The sequence below is a fragment of the Scyliorhinus torazame genome, chromosome 3 (genome assembly GCF_047496885.1).
Source record: "Scyliorhinus torazame isolate Kashiwa2021f chromosome 3, sScyTor2.1, whole genome shotgun sequence".
Taxonomy (NCBI): domain Eukaryota; kingdom Metazoa; phylum Chordata; class Chondrichthyes; order Carcharhiniformes; family Scyliorhinidae; genus Scyliorhinus; species Scyliorhinus torazame.
The window spans coordinates 328,646,616-328,666,209 of record NC_092709.1 but is presented as its reverse complement, the minus strand read 5'-3'; the positions used below and the strand labels follow the sequence as shown (position 1 = coordinate 328,666,209).

General features: G+C 45.2%; 1 protein-coding gene across 1 annotated transcript in view; it reads right to left on the bottom strand.

Moving 5' to 3' along the window:
* Nucleotides 1–1,521: 1,521 nt before the first annotated feature.
* The window catches only part of cdc25b (cell division cycle 25B), a 51,916-nt gene continuing 33,843 nt past the window's right edge, over nt 1,522–19,594 (bottom strand). The window contains exons 12-16 of the mRNA XM_072497663.1: nt 15,465–15,527; nt 14,738–14,836; nt 5,558–5,691; nt 4,340–4,457; nt 1,522–3,859 (exon numbers count right to left, since the gene is read on the bottom strand). Of these exons, the coding sequence (XP_072353764.1) occupies nt 3,719–3,859; nt 4,340–4,457; nt 5,558–5,691; nt 14,738–14,836; nt 15,465–15,527 (555 nt within the window). The 3' untranslated portion in view covers nt 1,522–3,718. The remainder of the gene's footprint in view (nt 3,860–4,339; nt 4,458–5,557; nt 5,692–14,737; nt 14,837–15,464; nt 15,528–19,594) is intronic.

The window sequence follows — 19,594 nt, the reverse complement described above, 5'->3', positions numbered from 1 at the left end:
AGAGTGCAAGTGAGACGGATCAAGAGAGGGAGGGACACGTGAGAGATGCACAAGAGGGGGAGGGATACGAGAGAGGGAGGGCCAAGAGATTCTTGAGATAATTGACATAGGGAGTGACAAGGCTTAGGTGGACAAAAATCCAGGTCTGGATGAATCATGCCTCAGGATGCTGTGGGAGGCGATGAGGGAAGATTGCAGGGGCTCTGACCCAAATTTTTTAATTCCCCTCTGGTCACAGGGACAGTGCCAGAGGACTGGAGACCACCTAATATTTAAGAAATGTTGCGAGATAAGCCAGGGAACTAGACCAGTGAGTCTCATATCATTGGTAGAGAAGCAATTGAAGAAAGTTTTGAAGGAAAGAATCTATCTCCACTTGGAGGCAAGAATAGTCAAAAACAAATGTTCATGTCAAACAAATTTGTGGAGATGAGGGTAGTGCAGTTGATGTTGTTTACATGGATTTCAGCAAATCCCTTAACAAGGTCCCACATGGGAGGCTTACGAAGAAGGCAAATGCACATGGGATACAGGGTAGCTTGATAAGGTGGATTCAAAATTGGCTTTGTTGCAGGAGACAACAGTGATGACAGATGGCTGCTTTAGTGACTGGAAGCCAGGGTCCAGTGGCATACCACAGGAGTCCATGTCAGGTCCCCTATTTGTAATAAACAACATAGATGACTGTGGAGGGCAGGATCATCAGTTTGCAGGTGATACAACAATTGGCTGGGTGGTTAAGTGAGATTGAGTGTCTTGGGTTATAGGAAAATATAAATGGGATGGTCATGGACAAAGATATAGATGATGTTCTGAGGAACAAAGACCTTGGCATGTCTGTCCACAGATCTCTGAAGGCAGAAGGTTGGTGAAAAAGGCATTGATTACAAAAGCAGGGAGGTCATGTTGCAATTGTATAGAACTTTGGTGAGGCTACAGCTGGAGTATTGCCGCAATTTGACAGGGTGCAGAGATTCACCAGGATGTTGCCTGGGATGGAGCATTTAAATTATGGAAAGGGTAGAGGCTTGGGCTTTGGAGCAAAGACAACTAAGGGGCAACCTGATCGAGGTGTACAAGATTAAGGGGGGGATGGACAGGGTGGATAAGGAGCAGCTATTCCCCTTTGTTGGAGGGTCAGTCACGAGTGGACACAAGGTCAAGGTGAGGGGCAGGAGGAAACATTTTGCTCAAAGAGGATGCTAACTGTCTGGAATGCACTACCTGGGAGGGTGGTAGAGGCGAGTTGTACGTCATTAAGAACCTGGATGAGCACTTGACATGTCATAACATTCAAGGCCACAGGCCAATGCTGGCAAATGTGATTAGGTGGGTCAGTTGTTTTTCCACAGTCAGTGCAGACTCAAAGGACCAAAGGGTCTTTTCTGCACAGAGATTCTGTGACTAATTACAAGTGTCTGTTACCTTTATATAATTTATGTTTCTGCTTCAAAGTGGAGGTCCTGCAGTTGGAAAACCGCACAGAAACAAGAGTGAATCTAACAGAAATGATTCATGAGATTTCCCATCTGTAGCCATTTATTTCACTGCACAGAAGGCAGTTAGGCTAAAGCAAGTACATCTCTCAGCAAACAGTTAAACCACACTTGCATTACAGCCGCATTGCGAAATAAGCATTACATCATACCAACTCCACACCCCGCTACACACACGCATTTCACACCACTGTCGATCTAAGGCAGTAATGACCATGTTTTTCACAAGCCAATGGTTCTCTGAACATAAATAATGTTGATCATTTTAGGCAGTATAAACAGTGCAAGATCTAAATTGGGTGGGAAATTACATCTTGAAATATTCAAAAAGACATGTGTTTTGGGGCAATTGGCTAAACATCAGGCTTACATACATGATGGGCAGAGTAATAAGTTAAGTTGGTCCATAAATAGGTAGAAAAAGTGTGGTGTGCCGAAATGTACAAATGCTAGGATGTTCCCAGAGCTTCAAATGTGGAGTGCTGCAGCTAGAACTTGGCAGGTTAATAAGCCAAATGGCTCAACTTTCAGGATCACATACATATGGATTTTACAATTTTAAATCTATTAGCAATGATAACATTTACTAGGGCATTAATGGAAATCAGGCATTCTTTAGACCCTTTTGAAGTCAGTTTCAGAAAAGAGCCCTTTCCATTAGCAGCACTGAAAGTTGCGCTGTACTTACCTTTTTGATTTATCTGGGCTCTTACAGAAGTTAGATGTGGAAGTTAGATGTGGCCCATTTAAATTAAAGCAGAGGAAATTACAACTAGTTACATTGCTCAAGGGAAGGGCCACTTTGTTCAAGGTCTATTCAAGATGGTCATGTTGGAGTTGTGTAGAATTTCCTGAACAACCCCACTCCAGCAATGTATTGAATCTAAAGCCAAAACGTCCACGGCTTTCCTTCCACTTAAGTCACTAGTTTCACATTTTACTGCTTATTGTTTCCCTCTAACATCGCCAAATGGAAAGAATGTAATATTAAGATATCAAACGATGGAAATTCATAAAGGATGATTGAATTGTCCAGGAACAGGTAAAATCCTATAACAGATCCATGGTTCACTTGATCCCGGAATAGCAAGTATAAACATTCTTTTACCATTTAAAAATTGCAAAGTGTGCACACCTGTTCAGCAAATCTTGTGCTAAACTAGGAACTTGTATGCAAAACTCCAACATACATTAACTTACTCACCTGATTGAACTATATGAAAGGAAATGCCAAACACAATGTGGACTGCACAAATAAAACATGTTGGCAATGTTTTGTTTCTTACTGAATGCAAATATTTGTTTCAAAATGTAAGAATGTACAAAGTGTGTTTATTCTATGTGCAGTTCAGAACTGGACTCCCAATCCTAATGTTAAGTGCTGTGAATATGCTGTTACTGTAACAAGACTTAGTGGTTTTAAAATAGTTTGGCAGATCAGATAAACAACCACTTTGTGCACTAGACACAAATTTAAGAACTATTCTTTTTGAAAAATATGGAATAGGTTGGTACGCATTAAAAATGAACAGAACAGACCTATTGACTTCCAGTCCAGGAGTCGTAATTGAAAGCTAGACTGATTACTTCAACCTATTAACAAAAAGTTACTCAAAAAAGTTGTTACTCCCAATTTACATTGGAAGTAAATTAGCAGTGATCTTAAAATCAGACATTTAAAAAAGTCCAAAGCCAAATTTGTTGGCACTGTGGCCTCACAGGGCGGATTTACATGATGGAAGATCACACAAGTTGATACAGAAACTCATTCACCCCTTTTCTTTTTCTCCTCAAGTCATTATTCATGCAATTAGCCAGTCTGTTGAGAAAGCACCATGAGCCTCCAGCAACATTATAAACTCTCTGCAGACACCAGAATTAACAGTGCACCAATAAGTCACAAGGTGTACATAATGGTTATAGAACAGCCATCTAGAAACCCACTGGTTAATCAATCATTGGCTGTTGAGGAAGTCATCTACACCATACTAGGCAGTAGTTAAAAAAATTGTTTTTGAATCGGTGGTCCCTGCCCACATGTCACTAGTTCAACAATGTGTAGAACAGCTAATGGAACAATGCTGTGGAAATGAGTCATTGCATTCAAAGTAACTGCTGTATCCACTGCTAACCAATGATTCAAGGCATTATTGTACAGTATCGTGGAACCAGCCCAGGAGTTCAAAGAAAGGGCTTCCATCCATCACAAAAGGCCACCTTTCTCACAACTTCTTCAGCCGGCTGTACATGTCCCTCTTACTTCGTTCACCTGCCCACGTCCTGCTCTTAAAGCGAAATTTTCTAAGGTCCTCTTTGAAATCTTCATGATTCATTGGCCGATAACTCTGTGGCTCGCAGTACAGCTAAAGGGAATGGAAAAGACTTTGTTTATAGCTTTTGGTGATGTTCACAGATGAGAGACAAAGCTTCAAGGATATCTTTGCATACAAGCCCAAGTGACAAAATAAATCAAAACTCACGGTCAAATCACACTTTTACAATCACTGGGCTCAAATAAGAGGAAAGACAAGCTGAAGTTAAGTGTGTCTATATATTTTATATAGCAACTACAACCACTAAAATCTCTGGCAGCCATCTTGAGATGCTAGATCATCTAGGCTCTTTGATTCAAAGCTCATGCAAATCACCAAATTAATTGAATCAAAGCAACAAAAAAAAAAAAAAAAAAAGATAGCCAGCTTGAACTTGGATAACAAACCCTGCAATGTTATATATTTAAAGGCATGAGGAAAACTCAAACTTGCCGAAGAGTAGACTAATATTCATATTTGCACCTAGAGTCAAGGGATGGGCCACTGTAGTGGAAACAAGATAATCCTTACTTTAAACTTGGGGAAGAATTCCTTGTATCCACCTTTCAGGATGTACAGCTCTGGGTAGTGCAGTTTTGGGTAGTCTGTGCCATTCACCTCACGATCCTTTTCTCGTAGGAAACGGTACCTGGAAAAGTTCATCAAGACACTGAGTACCTGCCATCAACGTGAAAAAATGCACAGAATTTTTTTTTTTTTTTTTTTTTTTATAAATCTTACATCCCAGTGGCAATATCACTGGCTACTTCAGACTTCACCTTGGTTAAAGACTATTGGTTGCCTTATACCCATTTCACTCAAAGTATCCAAGTTTAGTCATGCAAGTATTTTGTTCTACACACAAGTTGCAGCAACTCCCCAGCCCCAAGCACCTGATGTGATCCAGTCAGCCAGTGTGGCTACTGTAGGTGAAGACCAACTCAATTCGCTCTATTCAAAATGAGTCGCTTTTTCCACAGGTGTTGGCCTTCTTGGGAGCAATGTAAATGTTCCCCGGAATGTCCTGAAGACAAACAGCCAAACCCTGTCCACAACCAATACCAACAGATATAGTTAAACCCCCCCCACCCAAGTATTACTTTTCATGAGCATACACCAAGGTTTAGTGATATGAGCACATGGGGCTGGTTTAGCAGTGGACTAAACAGCTGGCTTTTAATGCAGAACAATTCCCGTACCAGCCTCCCCGAACAGGCGCCAGAATGTGGCGACTAGGGGCTTGTCACAGTAACTTCATGGAAGCCTACTTGTGACAATAAGCGATTATTATTATTATGCACCTCTCATCCCACCTCACTAGCATAGATCAGGGAATCACTTTCCACATATGCTGGTCAACCCGTATTTCACTTTAAAAACATTTTCCAGCATCTGCAGTATTTTCCTTTCGCAGAATAAAAAAGGAATAATGGCCAGTCTCTCTCAAATAGTTTAACATTAGTTTCCATATATTCAGGTTACTGTCGATAACCCCAAAGTCAAGCCCACAAGACAAATACAAAAACTAAAAAGCTGTCACAGGTAAACAATAGGCTGAATTTAGACACCCAATTGTTTCCCCCTCCAACACCCCATGAACAGGCCAAGTTCTAACTTAATGTACACTTAACAATGGGAAGCAAAATTCCTCTATTACTTGAGATTTACCACTAATTGCACAAAGCTACAACTTACTAAATTCCTCTATTACTTGAGATTTACCACTAATTGCAGAAAGCTACAACTTACATTCGAGGGGCCCGCTCAGATGAGAATTCACAGTGGAAAATTATAATCACTCGCTTGGCCTCATCAACTGGAACAATGGGTTTCTTCAGCAGATAATTCTCCACCTCATCTTCCATGTGCAAATTAAGGGCACCCTTAAGGCAAATTGACAATCAGATAAGGTTTGGACTCCTGAAGATTTAAAACAATACCATGCCATCGACCCTATTCTTCCACATTCAGAAGTCTGAGCCTTAAAGCCAAGATACGGCTGGCATTTAATCTTTTGTTCAAGGGATCAACAGAACAGTGAAGGGAGAAGAGATCAGTTTCCAGACACTTGCCGCAAAACTGTATTGCAAGGATTGCAATGCCTTAGATGGGATGTCTTCTAAAACTCAACAACAGGTTAAGTAATGAATACCTGCCCACCCCCGTGAACTTAACTTGCTGAGAGAGTTACATTGTGCAGAACAAGCCCTTCAATTAACATACTGACTCAGGCAAAGTCGGATAACACTTTGAAAGCCAAATTGTCCAAAATAAAACCTCAGGAGAATCACTTCAATATTAGTATTGTAGCCACCCGAGTTGGCCACTTTCCGACTCAAAATGGAGAACCGCAAAGGCTGAAGGGAAATTCAGCCAACACAGGCAAAGACTAGCAAATACAAAAATCATGTATATTGGAACCTGCAAAACAACCAGACAGCACTGAAACCAGCAGCCATCTGCATAGTAATGTAGAAGCCATCTACATAGTAATGTGCGATTCCCAGGCACAATGGCAACAGTCAAGGTAAGCAAAGCCAAGCCAGACCCCCTTGGCGCCAGCAGGAGCCAAGACAATGGAAGGCCAACGGACACTTAGGGAACGCCCAGCGATCAGGGAGTCGCTCTAGCATTGGAGAAATCGATCCAAGTGATCGGAAAGTAGTCCAATCACTTGGAACCAGTTACGGGGTCCGCCCCGAAGGGCGGGAAGCCCCTGGGGACTATAAAGTAAAGCCCCCAAGTTCAAATTGTCCTTCTTTGGCAGGGTCACTCAGCAACTTGAACCAACCCTTGACAGTGACCTGCCTCGCCACCTCCAACCAAGTAAGTCTCGAGTCAACGCTCGCTACGAGATAGGCGCTCCTAGCTACCAGTCCATACCAGCTTTTGAATCCTGCAGACTCAGGACCTGAACGAAAGGCCATTTGTTCCCCTGACCTGGTGGGTCAGTCCGAAGCTAAGTATAGGCCTTTTAGTGATAGGAATAGCCTAGAAAGTAGAGTTTATGCATGAGGAGTGATTTACGGTGTATAATAAATATGCTTTGATTTGAATCTTACTAATTGGTATGTTGAGTTATTGATCATTACTTGAACCTCGTGGCGGTATCATAAAGATACCTGGCGATTCTAGAGCAAAGGTTAAACAATCAGAGCAAATTAAGATTTAAGAGCCAACCAAAAGTTAGCAACATATTACTGGCGACATCCTGACGGGACCAGACTTAGAAGTAGCTTAACCACTCTGGGAGAACCCAGAATTTGAATTAGAGATCCAATTGGGAACAGAAAACCACAAGTGTTCAAGCAGTTCTGATCAATCCTCATAATTCAGAAGTGTATTAATGCACGAGTAACTAACAGGGCTATAAGGTAAACTGTTAGTTTTTTGTTGCGACAAAACTGTCGGGAGTTTGTATTCCGGAAAATAGCGAAAGCCGTACCCGTAATTACAGCACCGCTTTAATACCCCTTGTTACAAATTTTAAGAGAAGTATTTAGAGAGGAAAGAGGGCAATGCAACGCCTCATGAACCCCGAAGAATTCATGGTCGCAGTGACCAGCAGTAGAGTAGGACAGTGTCCAGTTTGGGAAGAGGAAATCAGAAAGTACCTCAAAGGGAAAGGATGGCCCCTTTGGAGCGAATTCTGTGACAATGAGGAAACAGGTCCCGGGAGTATAGGACATACTTGGTGGGAGAACCTGAGTGAAACTCACAAGAAAAGCTTGGGAAAAGCTCGCAAGCCAATGGCAATCGTGTCCTGTTTGGCACAATTGCGAGGCACAGAGGTGGTCGTTCGGACGCTCCTTAAAGAGATAGAGGAGACACATCGAATGAGCAAGGTCGATGTAGGCGAGATAGAGAAAGAGAACCTAGAATTAAGAAGGAAGTTAGCAGCAAAGGACGGAGAGGTGGATGATGCCAAGGGGGCACATCAATCTTGTCTGGCGCACCCAAGCAGCTTCCAGACAGTACGAAAATGCCCATCAGGACATGCAACATGCAGTCCTGGTAAGAGAGGAAACAGAGAAACAGGTAGAGGCATTGCAGCGACCTGAAAGCAGAATTAAGCGTACTCCATACTACCACCAGAGCACAGACAAAGCTCATTAGATCATGCAAAGTGCTGGAAGCAGATTGCAGAACTGCAATCTTTACTTTCAGTTCAGAATGGATTCCAAAGCACCTTTGGATCCCAGTTAGAGGCAGAAGACGGCCCGGATTGGGAAGAATTAAATGAGACCACGCATAGGTATGTTCAGGGAACATGTGCACAAGGAAAGCCCCAGAAGAGAAAAGCGCCCCAACCCCCCACAGAGCAGATAGTTCAGGCACCAATGAACCCAGTAACCACCCACTGCACAGTCACATCGGAAGGAGACACGGAATTCCTGTACACAACCCCCTTAACCGTGACCCAATTACGGGACGCGTGCAAGAAAATCATACCGTTCCTCCCCACCACTGCTTTGCTAGAGTAAAGCAGCAGGCGACCATGTACGGCCTGGATGAGCGCAAGCACGTGAAGCTCAGTTTTGAGTTTAGACCCTTCGGTCGTAGCTGCCCTTCCTGACCCACAGAATGTAGGAGGAGGCACCCTTGCAGAAATGAACGCAGCGATCCATGCCACAGAGGCAGGACAAAAGGCCTGTACGAATTATGACCCCTCAGAGGAAGCCCACAATGAGAAATGGGTTTTTAAAAGATTGTCCCACACCTGGGAACAGTCTGTACAAAACAAACCCGCAGGTAGGAAACCCGAGGAACAGCAGGCAGAAGCAGACATCCAAGCGGTGAAAACGCACCAAAACCCCGCATGGGTAAACGAAGGAAGGAACAGCCCCCCACAAAAGCCACAGGAGCGTTACAACTGTGGACACTTGTCACTTTGCACGAGAGTGCAATGCCCCACGAAAGCCACAGAGCGCCCAGCAGGCAGGCACTCTGAATAAGAATAGTACAGAGCCCATACATAGTGCAGGCACCCGTTCAGACCAGACGGACTTGAACGGAGCGGACTGACTGCGTTCGGGCTCCCCCAGTTGGGTCTGCGACACCCTTTGGGATAGGTCCGGCCGACCAGTAGTTACAGCAAAGATACGGGGGCAGCCCATCGAATTTCTCTGGGACACAGGAGGGTCCCGCATCACAATAAATTCCTCCACCATATTCCAGAAAGACATGTGGCCCACTACAGCCACCATAACCCTCAGCGGCTTCACAGGCCACTCACAGCAGGGACACATCACAGCCCCTGTACCCATTCAGATTGGCAATATAACGACAAAGCACCCCATAGTTTTAGTCGATCTACCCCACACAGCAGAACACATTTTGGGAATTGATTTTATGAATTCCCATAACCTGTCCTTTCATCCAGTAAACCAATGCGTTTGGAGAATGACAAAATCCGCAAGAGCGCCCGCAACGCTCACAATAGGCGAATACGCCAACAAGATTAGCGGCGTCGGCAAATTTTGGTTTGACCCGACCACGATTAGCACAGACAAGCAGGTTAGGGCAGTTCTGCAGAAGCACAGGACAGCATTTGCAACCCACAAACACGACTGTGGCCAGATGACTGGTTCCGTTCAAATCACAGGACCTGACCCTAGACACCAAAAGCGATACGGATTTCCCCAAGAGGCAGAGGGAGAAATCACAAAAGTTATCGACAGCTGATTAGAGCAGGGCGTACTCAGATCAGTAGCCTCTACTAATAATGCCCCAATTTGGCCAGTGAGAAAGCCCGGTGGATCATGGCGACGGACCATCGATTACTGGGAACTCAACAAAGTCACCCCAGCAGCAGCCCCCACAAGTCCCGAGACCATGCTCAAACAGGGACTCAACTCACAATATTTTACAGTGTTGGACATCAGTAATGGATTCTGGTCCATTCCATTGGCAAAAGCGTGCCAATACAAATTTGCCTTCACTTTTAAAAATCAGCAGTACACGAGGACATGCCTTCCACAACTCCCCCTCCATTTTCCACCGACAGCTGGCAAATGGTTTAGCCAAATTTTCTCGCCCCGAATGTCTGGTCCAGTATGTGGACGACCTATTACTGCAGACAGACACCAAGGCAGAGCACATCAAGCTTCTGTCCGAACTCCTGGAACGCCTCCAGAAAATTGGATGTAAAGTTAACCCCAAAAAGGCCCAGATTTTGGAACACAAGTGATATATTTGGGTACAATTATCACGCACGGTAAAGGCAAGATAGAGCACAAAAGAATTGACTTGATTGCCAAATTGCCCCTTACCCAGAATGTTTCAGCCCTCCGGTCGTTTTTAGGACTGGTTGGCTACTGCCAAAACAACGTTGACGGTTTCGCCCCTCTCGGAACTCCTAAAGAACGGAGCCCCTTGGGAATGGCTTTCGCAGCATACGGATGCTGTGGACGCTTTGAAAAGAGCCCTCCTTGCAGCCCCCACACTACAAGTTCCCCCTATGCTAGAGATAGCTAGCACCGACCGCACCCTTTCGGCCGTGCTCCTCCAGGAACGGCACGAACAGTTAAGACCCGTGGCTTACGCCTCCAGACTTTTAGATCCTGTGGAGCAGGGATTTTCGGCCTGTGAAAGGCATCGGCTCGAAGTTTTCTGGGCAGTTCAGTATTTTTCCTACATAACTGGACTAAACCCCATCACAATCCTCACAGAACACACCCCCACCCAACATTTACTTGACGGACGACTCAAGGACAGTACCGTGAGGACGGACGACTCAAGGACAGTACAGTGAGTCAGATTAGAGCAGCTAGGTGGACCCTTCTTTTGCAGGGACGGGACATCACTGTTAAAAGGACCAAGACCCACACCTTCATAGCCGATAACCTTCAGTACCCAGGCACCCCCCCACGAATGTGAAATCATCTCACCGCACCACAACATAGGCCCCTTTATTGCGGAAACACCCCCCAGAAAGATAGGTAGTTCACCCGAGCCCCCAGCGCACAGGCACGTGCGAACCCTTAAGGATTTATGTGGATGGATCTTCCACAGTATTAGAAGGGAAGCGCATTACAGGATGCGGCATTTGTGTCGAGGACGCGCCCTGGAAGAAATATCACTAAAGCTACCAGGCCACTAAGGCGCGCAGGCGGCGGAACTAGCAGCCGTTGCGTACATTGTGGATCACCCAGATTCCTTCTCCAGTCCAGCAGACATATACTCAGACAGCCTCTATGTCTGCAGTAGCCTTACAGAATTCCTACCCCTGTGGAAAGCAAGAGGATTTGTTTCCGCAGACGGAAAACCACTCCCTTCAGCCCCATTGCTCCGCCACATTTTAGAAAAAGCACAGAACAGGACATTCGGAATCGTTAAAGTTCGCAGTCACCACCGTTCCTCCCCCCTGGAAATGTAAAGGCCGACGCACTGGCAAAAGCAGGTTCCAGGCATGGATATTTTTGGACACCCCCCGAAAGCACACCAGTGAATGCAGTTCAGGTCTCGCAGACTAATAGAGGATTCAGTGCAGGCCCAGAAGCAGGATAGCAGTCTCAGGGAGATTTTGAAACAAATTTACAGCACCTTACGATATGTTTAATAATGCACTGACCACACATGACGTGTGGTGTTAAAAGACACCCTTTGTGGTTCCTGAACAGGACAGGAATCAACTTATTTGTTGAATTGCCTTATCTGCGCCCAGAACAATCGGACAGATACGCAAAGAAAGCTCAACTTAGCCACACCCGCCCCGTTAACGGCCCCTGGATTAATCTCTAGATCGATTTTATAGGACCATTGCCCCACTTGCAGGGATGGTTACAAATACGTATTAGTTGTCATAGTCACTTTTACAAAATGGGTAGAGGCATTCCCATCCAGAACGAACACGGCAAAGACCACCGCAAATGTCTTAACCCACCACATCTTTACGGGATGGGGACTCCCCCGCAGCATTGAATCCGACCAAGGTTCCCATTTTACGGGATGTGTCATGAAGAACGTCCTCACGATATTTAGCATTACCCAGAAATTCCACATCGCATACCACCCCCAGTCGAGTGGTATCGTGGAGCGCATGAATCGGACCCTAAAAGCCTCCCTCAGAAAAATGGTCCAACAAAACAACACCACTTGGGATTCAGTCCTCCCTTTTGCGCTGATGTTTTTGAGAAATACTGTCTCAACTTCCACAGGTTACACCCCACACACTCATGACCAGACGCCCCATGAAAGGCATAGAATTTGTATTAGGATTGGACTTGACCAGCCCCGAAGTGACGGCCCTCACACACGAGAACGCAGTAAAGCAGTTAGTGGAGAATGTGAAAACGGCTCAGCTAACAGCCGCAGTAAGATTAGGCACACGGAAGAAACAGAGCAAGGCCTGTTTCGACAAGGCAGTGCATGCGACTGAGTTTGAGGTAGGACAGCAGGTCATGTTCTCCATCGATAACCCCAGCACATTCCTGCCACCTAAATATTCGGGTCCATACTCCATTGCGGACAAAGTAAGCCCCTCCATCTATAAAATCAAGTACCCCAACAGGAAGACTGCGTGGTTCCATATTAACCAGCTTAAGGCATATGGCCCACAGTCCAACTACACACATCACGTCATGCTCGACGCAGCAGACCACACCCCGCCCACAGCCAACGTATCCCTACCCTCCCCCAACACGTCCACCACATCCACGGACTCGCCCACAACTCCACCCGACCTCGAGACTCCGCCACAGACAGCAGCAGCAGCGACAGTGACACAGACAACAGCCACAGCACGCCTCCCTACTATCCCCATGCGACAGGACCAACACCCAGCGAATCTGACCACGATTCGAGTGATCCCTTAGTCATCACATTCCTCAATAAACCCCATCGCCCGACGATTACGACCCCGACTCTGTCCCCACAGAACTAGACACCACCTTTTGGCACCGCGACAACTCATTCAGGCTCGTCCGGAACGACGAGATGGACCCCAAATCGCACCATACAGCCTTATCAGCCCTTATACATTCGAGAGTATGGCAACCGGGAGAAGATGACGACTTTGAGTCTGACTCCCAAAGCGAGAACCCCTTTGCGAACCTGTTCGCAACTGATAACTGAGGTGTCCAGATGATGTTTTAAAAAGGAACCGCTTGGGAGAAAACGGTGTCCTTTCTGATGGAACCTGCAGCTTGTTGTTTAATGTTGTTTGCTACTGTTATGGTTTAATGTTGTTTATAAGATCGGAAATTTTTTCCACAGCCCCACGCCTTATTTACCTGCCGAAACCTGCGAAAACTTGCCAGCACGCTCATTGGCAGAAACCGCTGAGAGCTTGCCATACCCCCGTTCATAACTGCTCTTCTGGTTCGAAAGTAGAACCAATATGGCAACCCCCTACGATGACTACATTTTTTGCCCGTTCTTGTCGGTTGCTCAGGCAGTGGAGAAACGGCATTGGTCTCCGCCCTGCCTGAGAAGCCCCCCCTCTGGTCAGCTACGATCGGGTAGAGCACACGGCATTGGTCGCCGTCCTACCCGGGGATTCCATCCAATTCTTACCCGTCGCGGCCCATATGCACCTCATTTCAGCACTTTTGGTTCAAAAAGTTGTGTTTTGTTTTCAGGCGACCCTTAGGTTGCCATCCCTATGCTATTTACATCCTCAAACATTTGGATGGTAAATCGCACAGCCTGCGAGACGGCACTCACTGTTTCAGTATTTTTAAGTGTGTCTTGTCCCAAATATTCGTTTTTTTTTTTTAAATGAGTCATACATGGTGACGAATTGTAATGGGAGAATTGGCACAAAAGGAGACATGCTAACAGACGAGATTTTAAACCAAGATAGTAACAGACACTATGCTTGATCCCACAGAAATGTAATGCATGTCCCTGTTTTGACATAGCACCACTTAGAATGTTAGTTAAAATTTTTCTATCATAGTTATGGTCAGTGTAGAGGCCACGGAAGAGTGCTCGCCGGGTCAGGGAATGAAGACAACGCAGTTGTGACCCTTCACGCTTCGCGTTAGGATCACAAGGAGGGAGCGTAGCCACCCGAGTTGGCCACTTCCCGACTCAAAATGGAGAACCGCAAAGGCTGAAGGGAAATTCAGCCAACACAGGCAAAGACTAGCAAATACAAAAATCATGTATATTGGAACCTGCAAAACAACCAGACAGCACTGAAACCAGCAGCCATCTGCAAAGTAATGTAGCAGCCATCTACATAGTAATGTGCGATTCCCAGGCACAATGGCAACAGTTAAGGTAAGCAAAGCCAAGCCAGACCTCCTCGGCGCCAGCAGGAGCCAAGACAATGGAAGGCCAACGGATACTTAGGGACCGCCCAGCGATCAAGGAGTCGCTCCAGCATTGGAGAAATCGATCCAAGTGATCGGAAAGTAGTCCAATCACTTGGAACCAGGTACGGGGTCCGCCCCGAAGGGTGGGAAGCCCCTGGGGACTATAAAGTAAAGCCCCCAAGTTCAAATCGTCCTTCTTTGGCAGGTTCACTCAGCAACTTGAACCAACCCTGGACAGTGACCTGCCTCGCTGCCTCCAACCAAGTAAGTCTCGAGTCAACACTCGCTACGAGATAGGCGCTCCTAGCTACCAGTCCATACCAGCTTTTGAATCCTGCAGACTCAGGACCTGAACGAAAGGCCATTTGTTCCCCTGACCTGGTGGGTCAGTCCGAAGCTAAGTATAGGCCTTTTAGTGATAGGAATAGCCTAGAAAGTAGAGTTTATGCATGAGGAGTGATTTACGGTGTATAATAAATGTGCTTTGATTTGAATCTTACTAATTGGTGTGTTGAGTTATTGATCATTACTTGAACCTCGTGGCGGTATCATAAAGATATCTGGCGACTCTAGAGCAAAGGTTAAACAAACAGCAAATTACAATTTAAGAGCCAACCAAAAGTTAGCAACAATATGCAGTACTCTGATGATTCACATACAAACTTACTTTAATATGTCCCCCTTCATACTCATACGGATATCGGCAATCAAAAAGCAGGAACCGTTCGATAAAGCTATCAAATTTCCCATTTACCAATTGAATTACCTGAAATGCATTAGGAAAAGAAAGCATTACTTTCACCATTTCATAAAAAGGAAAGTTTCAGCACAAACTGGCAGATCCAATGAATTCCAAAACTTCATATGTTTGTCAGCCACTGTGCACACTCAGGCCCACAGCCAGGACACCTCAGCGATTGACTGAGGAGTGTCCCTCAAGGCCAGAGGCTGCCTAGTACCAGGCAATAGATCCAGTGGCAAGAAAGCACAAATAGTTCACTCAAATCAGTGTGCTCACTCAAATCAGTGTAATTCTATAAAATTCAAATTGATCTTTAAATTTTACTTGTTGCTACATCACTAGAAACCCACTGACGAAATACAAGATTGCCCTTTGTCGACTTAAACTGAAGAATCTACACCATGACCCAACTTTAAAAACTGGGCTTGCGTCAAGTCCAGCATAGTGTTATGTACTGGCAGATAGAATGATGCAATAAAAATAGAGCTCATGGTATCATCCGAAAGCACAATATGCTACACTGAATAAGTGACAACACAAACGAACTTAAACTACAAGTGTCAAGCAGTCAGCCACCAATAAGACAGCTGTAGTCCCACAGAAAGAACGTTGCCGTCTACAACTTCAGCAAGAGGCATTTGTAACTACTTACCATCTCTGCAGTTATATATTGCAACTCTTGGTGTCTTCCTTCTACAGTAGGCAAAATATGTGGCTGTAGAGAGTAAATTTACAAATTGAGTACAAGGAGCCATGCAGGTTACAAGGATAGAACTATACAATGTCCTATTGCATATTCAGACTGCCTAGTCGCTTTGGTACCAGAAATTACTTCACTAATTCCCTCAAAGTTCTGAACCCAAAGTGTGGTAATTGTACATTGGGAATCTGGGTTATATCCAAATTTGGTTTAGCCTAATAACCAGAACTAGAAAATACTAGTTTGGTTATGTATGATTCTGATTTTCAATTCTGAAACATCCGATGCTCAGAATGAATGAACCATCTTGCATCAACACCACTGCACAACGGCCATGACCATTCCATTCGTAACTCCTCAGATACTAAAGCAGTCCATGACCAAATGCAGCAGGTCCGGGACAATATTCAGGTTTGGGCTGAAATTTCAAATAACATTCATGCCACACAATTGCCAGGCAATGACCATCTCTAACGAGAGGACCCAACTACTGCCGAAACCCACCCTGATCAACTTCCAGGGGGGTGGGGGAGGATTGACCAAAAACTGAACTGGACTAACCATATAAACACGATGGATACCATAGCAAGTCAAAGGCTAGGAATCCTGCAGCAAGTAACTCACCTCCTGACCATCACAAAGCCCGTCCACCATCTACAAGGCACACGTCAGGAGTGTGACACAATACTCGCCAGCTCCAACACTCAAGAGGCTCGACACCTTCCAGGACAAAGCAGTTTGCTTGATTGCTATCCCTTCCACAAATGTTCAATCCCTCCCATCACTGATGAACAGGGACTGCCGTGTGTACATCTCCAAGATGCACTGCAGGAACTCACCGGTTCCTTCGGCAGCGCCTTCAAACCTTCACCCACTACCAGCTAGAAGGACAAGAGCAGCAGATACCTGGGAACACCAAACCTGGACAGTCCCCTCCAAGTCACTCACCATCGCGACTTGGAAATATAATCGCCATTTCTTCACTCTTACTGGGTCAAAATCCTGGAATTCCCTCCCTAACAGCACTGTATGTGCACCTCCACCTTAGGGACTGCAGCAGTACAACAAGGCAGCTCACCACCTTCTGAAGGGCAACTAGAGATAGGCAATAAATGCTGGACCAGCCAACATCATGTAAACAAATAAAATTCACCGGCTACAAGTTATTTGATGTAATGAAGGTAATGGGGAGCTGGTGGCGCATTGGTATTATCACTGGACTAGTAATCCAGAGATCCAAGGCAATGATCTGGGATTCTAGGTTTGAATCCCATCCTGGCAGAGTGAAATTTGAATTCAATAAAAATCTGGAATTAAAAGTCTAATAATGACCATGAAACCATTGTTGATTGTTGCAAAAACCCCATCTAATTCACTAATGTCCTTCAGGGAAGGCAATCTGCCATCCTTACCCAGTCTGACCTACACATGACTCCAGACCCACAGCAATGTGGTTGACTCTTAAATGCCCATTGAAATGGCCGAGCAAGCCATTTAGTTAAAGGGCAATTAGGGTGGGCAACAAATGCTGGTCCAACCAGCGATGCCCACATCCCAAGAATTATTATTATTATTATTATTAATGTACACAGCAAGGTCCCACAAACAACAAAGATGCTCCTCTTGCTCCATGTCCAGTCCCCAAGGTCAGCATGTGTGCAGGAAGTGTCTTCAGTTACAGCTCCTGGAAGCACGAGTTTCAGAGCTGGAGAGGCGGCAGAAGACACTGTGGAGCATCCGTGAGTCGGAGAGCATTGTGGATAGCAGGTATAGAGAGGTGGTCACACCGCAGACTCAGGCTCCGCAGGCAGGAAGGGAATGGGTGACCACCAGACAGAGCAAGAGAGTGAGGCAGGTAGTGCAGGAATCTCCTGTGGCCATTCCCCTGCAGAACAGATATACCACTTGGGATACTGTTGAAGGGACTGGCCTCACGGGGGAAAACAGCAACAGCCAAACTCGTGGCACCATGGTTGGTTCTGCTACAGAGAAGAGGGGTGATAAGTGTGAGTGCAATAGTTATAGGGGATTCAATTGTAAGGGGAATAGACAGGCGTTTCTGTGACCGCAAACGAGACTCCAGGATGGTATGTTGCCTCCCTGGTGCTAGAGTCAAGGATGTCTCGGAGCTGGTACAGGACATTCTGGAGGGGGAGGGTGAACAGCCAGTGGTCGTGGTACACATCGGTACAAACGACATAGGTAAAAAAAGGGATGAGGTCCTAAAGGCAGAATACATGGAGCTAGGAAGGAAGTTAAGAAATCGGCCCACGAAGGTAGTGATCTCAGGATTACTACCGGTGCCACATGCTAGTCAGAGTAGAAATGACAGGTTATATAGGACAAATACGTGGCTGAAGGGACGGTGTCAGGGGGAGGGTTTCAGATTCCTGGGACATTGGGACCGGTTCTGGGGGAGATGGGACCTGTACAAACTGGACGGGTTACACTTGGGCAGGACTGGAACTGATGTCCGAGGGGGGCTATTTGCTAGAACGGTTGGGGAGTGTTTAAACTAATGTGGCAGGGGGATGGGAATCGATGCAGGAAGTCAGAAGGTAGTAAAACAGGGACAGAAACAAAAGGCAGTAAGGGGGAAAGTGTAAGGCAGAGAAGCCATAATCAAAAAACAAAAAGGGCAACAGTACAAGGCACAGTGACTGAGGGGAGCTTAGTGAATAGGCCCAGTAATACTAAAAGGAATAAAACAGGATATAAAAACATAAATGGAAAGCGACGCTGCACGTTGTTACATGGAGATATGGGTTCAACGACAAGGAAAATTAGGAGAAAAGTTAAGAGGAAAAATAACTTGGGTGTTAAGATTCAAACAGAGGTATAAAAGCCAACATGTGTACTTTACCTGAATGCTCGTAGTATTCGGAATCAGGTAAATGAGTTGATGGCGCAAATCATCGTGAATGACTATGATTTAGTGGCCATTACTGAAACATGGTTAAAGAATGGTCATGACGGTGAGTAAATATCCAAGGGTATCAAACTATTCAGAAGGACAGAGTGGATGGTAAGGGAGGTGGTGTAGCTCTGTTATTTAAGGATGGCATCTGGGCAATAGTAAAGGATGACATCGGTGCTGTGGAGGATAAGGTTGAATCCATTTGGGTGGAAATCAGGAATAGCAAGGTGAAAAAGTCACTGATAGAGTAGTCTATAGGCCACCAAATAGAAACATTATGGTGGGACAGGCAATAAACAAAGAAATAACTGATGTAGAAATGGTACAGCAGTTATCATGGGGGAGTTTAATCTACATGTCGATTGGTTTAACCAGGTCGGTCAAGGCAGCCTTGAGGAGGAGTTTATAGAATGTATCAGCGATAGTTTCCTAGGACAGTATGTAATGGAACCTATGAGGGAACAAGCGGTCCTAGATCTGGCCCTGTGTAATGAGACAGGATTGATTAATAATCTCATAGTTAGTGATTCTCTCGGAAGGAACGATGACAATATGATGGAATTTAAAGTACAGATGGAGGGTGAGAAGGTAAAATCAAGCACTAGTGTTTTGTGCTTAAACAAAGGAGATTACAATGGGATGAGAGAAGAGCTAGCTAAGGTAGACTGGGAGCAAAGACTTCATGGTGAAACAGTTGAGGAACAGTGGAGAATTTTCCAAGCGATTTTTCACAGTGCTCAGCAAAGATTTATACCAACAAAAAGGACAGTAGGGAAAATCGACTGTGGATATCTAAGGAAATAAGGAGTATCAAATTGAAGAGAAAAGCAGACAAAGTGGCAAAGATTAGTGGGAGACTAGAGGACTGGAAAATCTTTAGGAGGCAACAGAAAGCTGCTAGAAAGAAAAGTAAGATAGATGATGAGTGTAAACTTGCTCAGAATATAAAAACAGATAGTAAAGGTTTCTACAAATATATAAAACAAAAAAAGAGTGGCTACGGTAAATATTGGTCCTTTAGAGGATGAGAAGGGAAATTTAATAATGGGAGATGAGGAAATGGCTGAGGAACTGAACAGGTATTTTGGGTCGGTCTTCAGTGGAAGACACAAATAACATGCCAGTGACTGGTGGAAATGAGGCAATCACAGGTGAGGACCTTGAG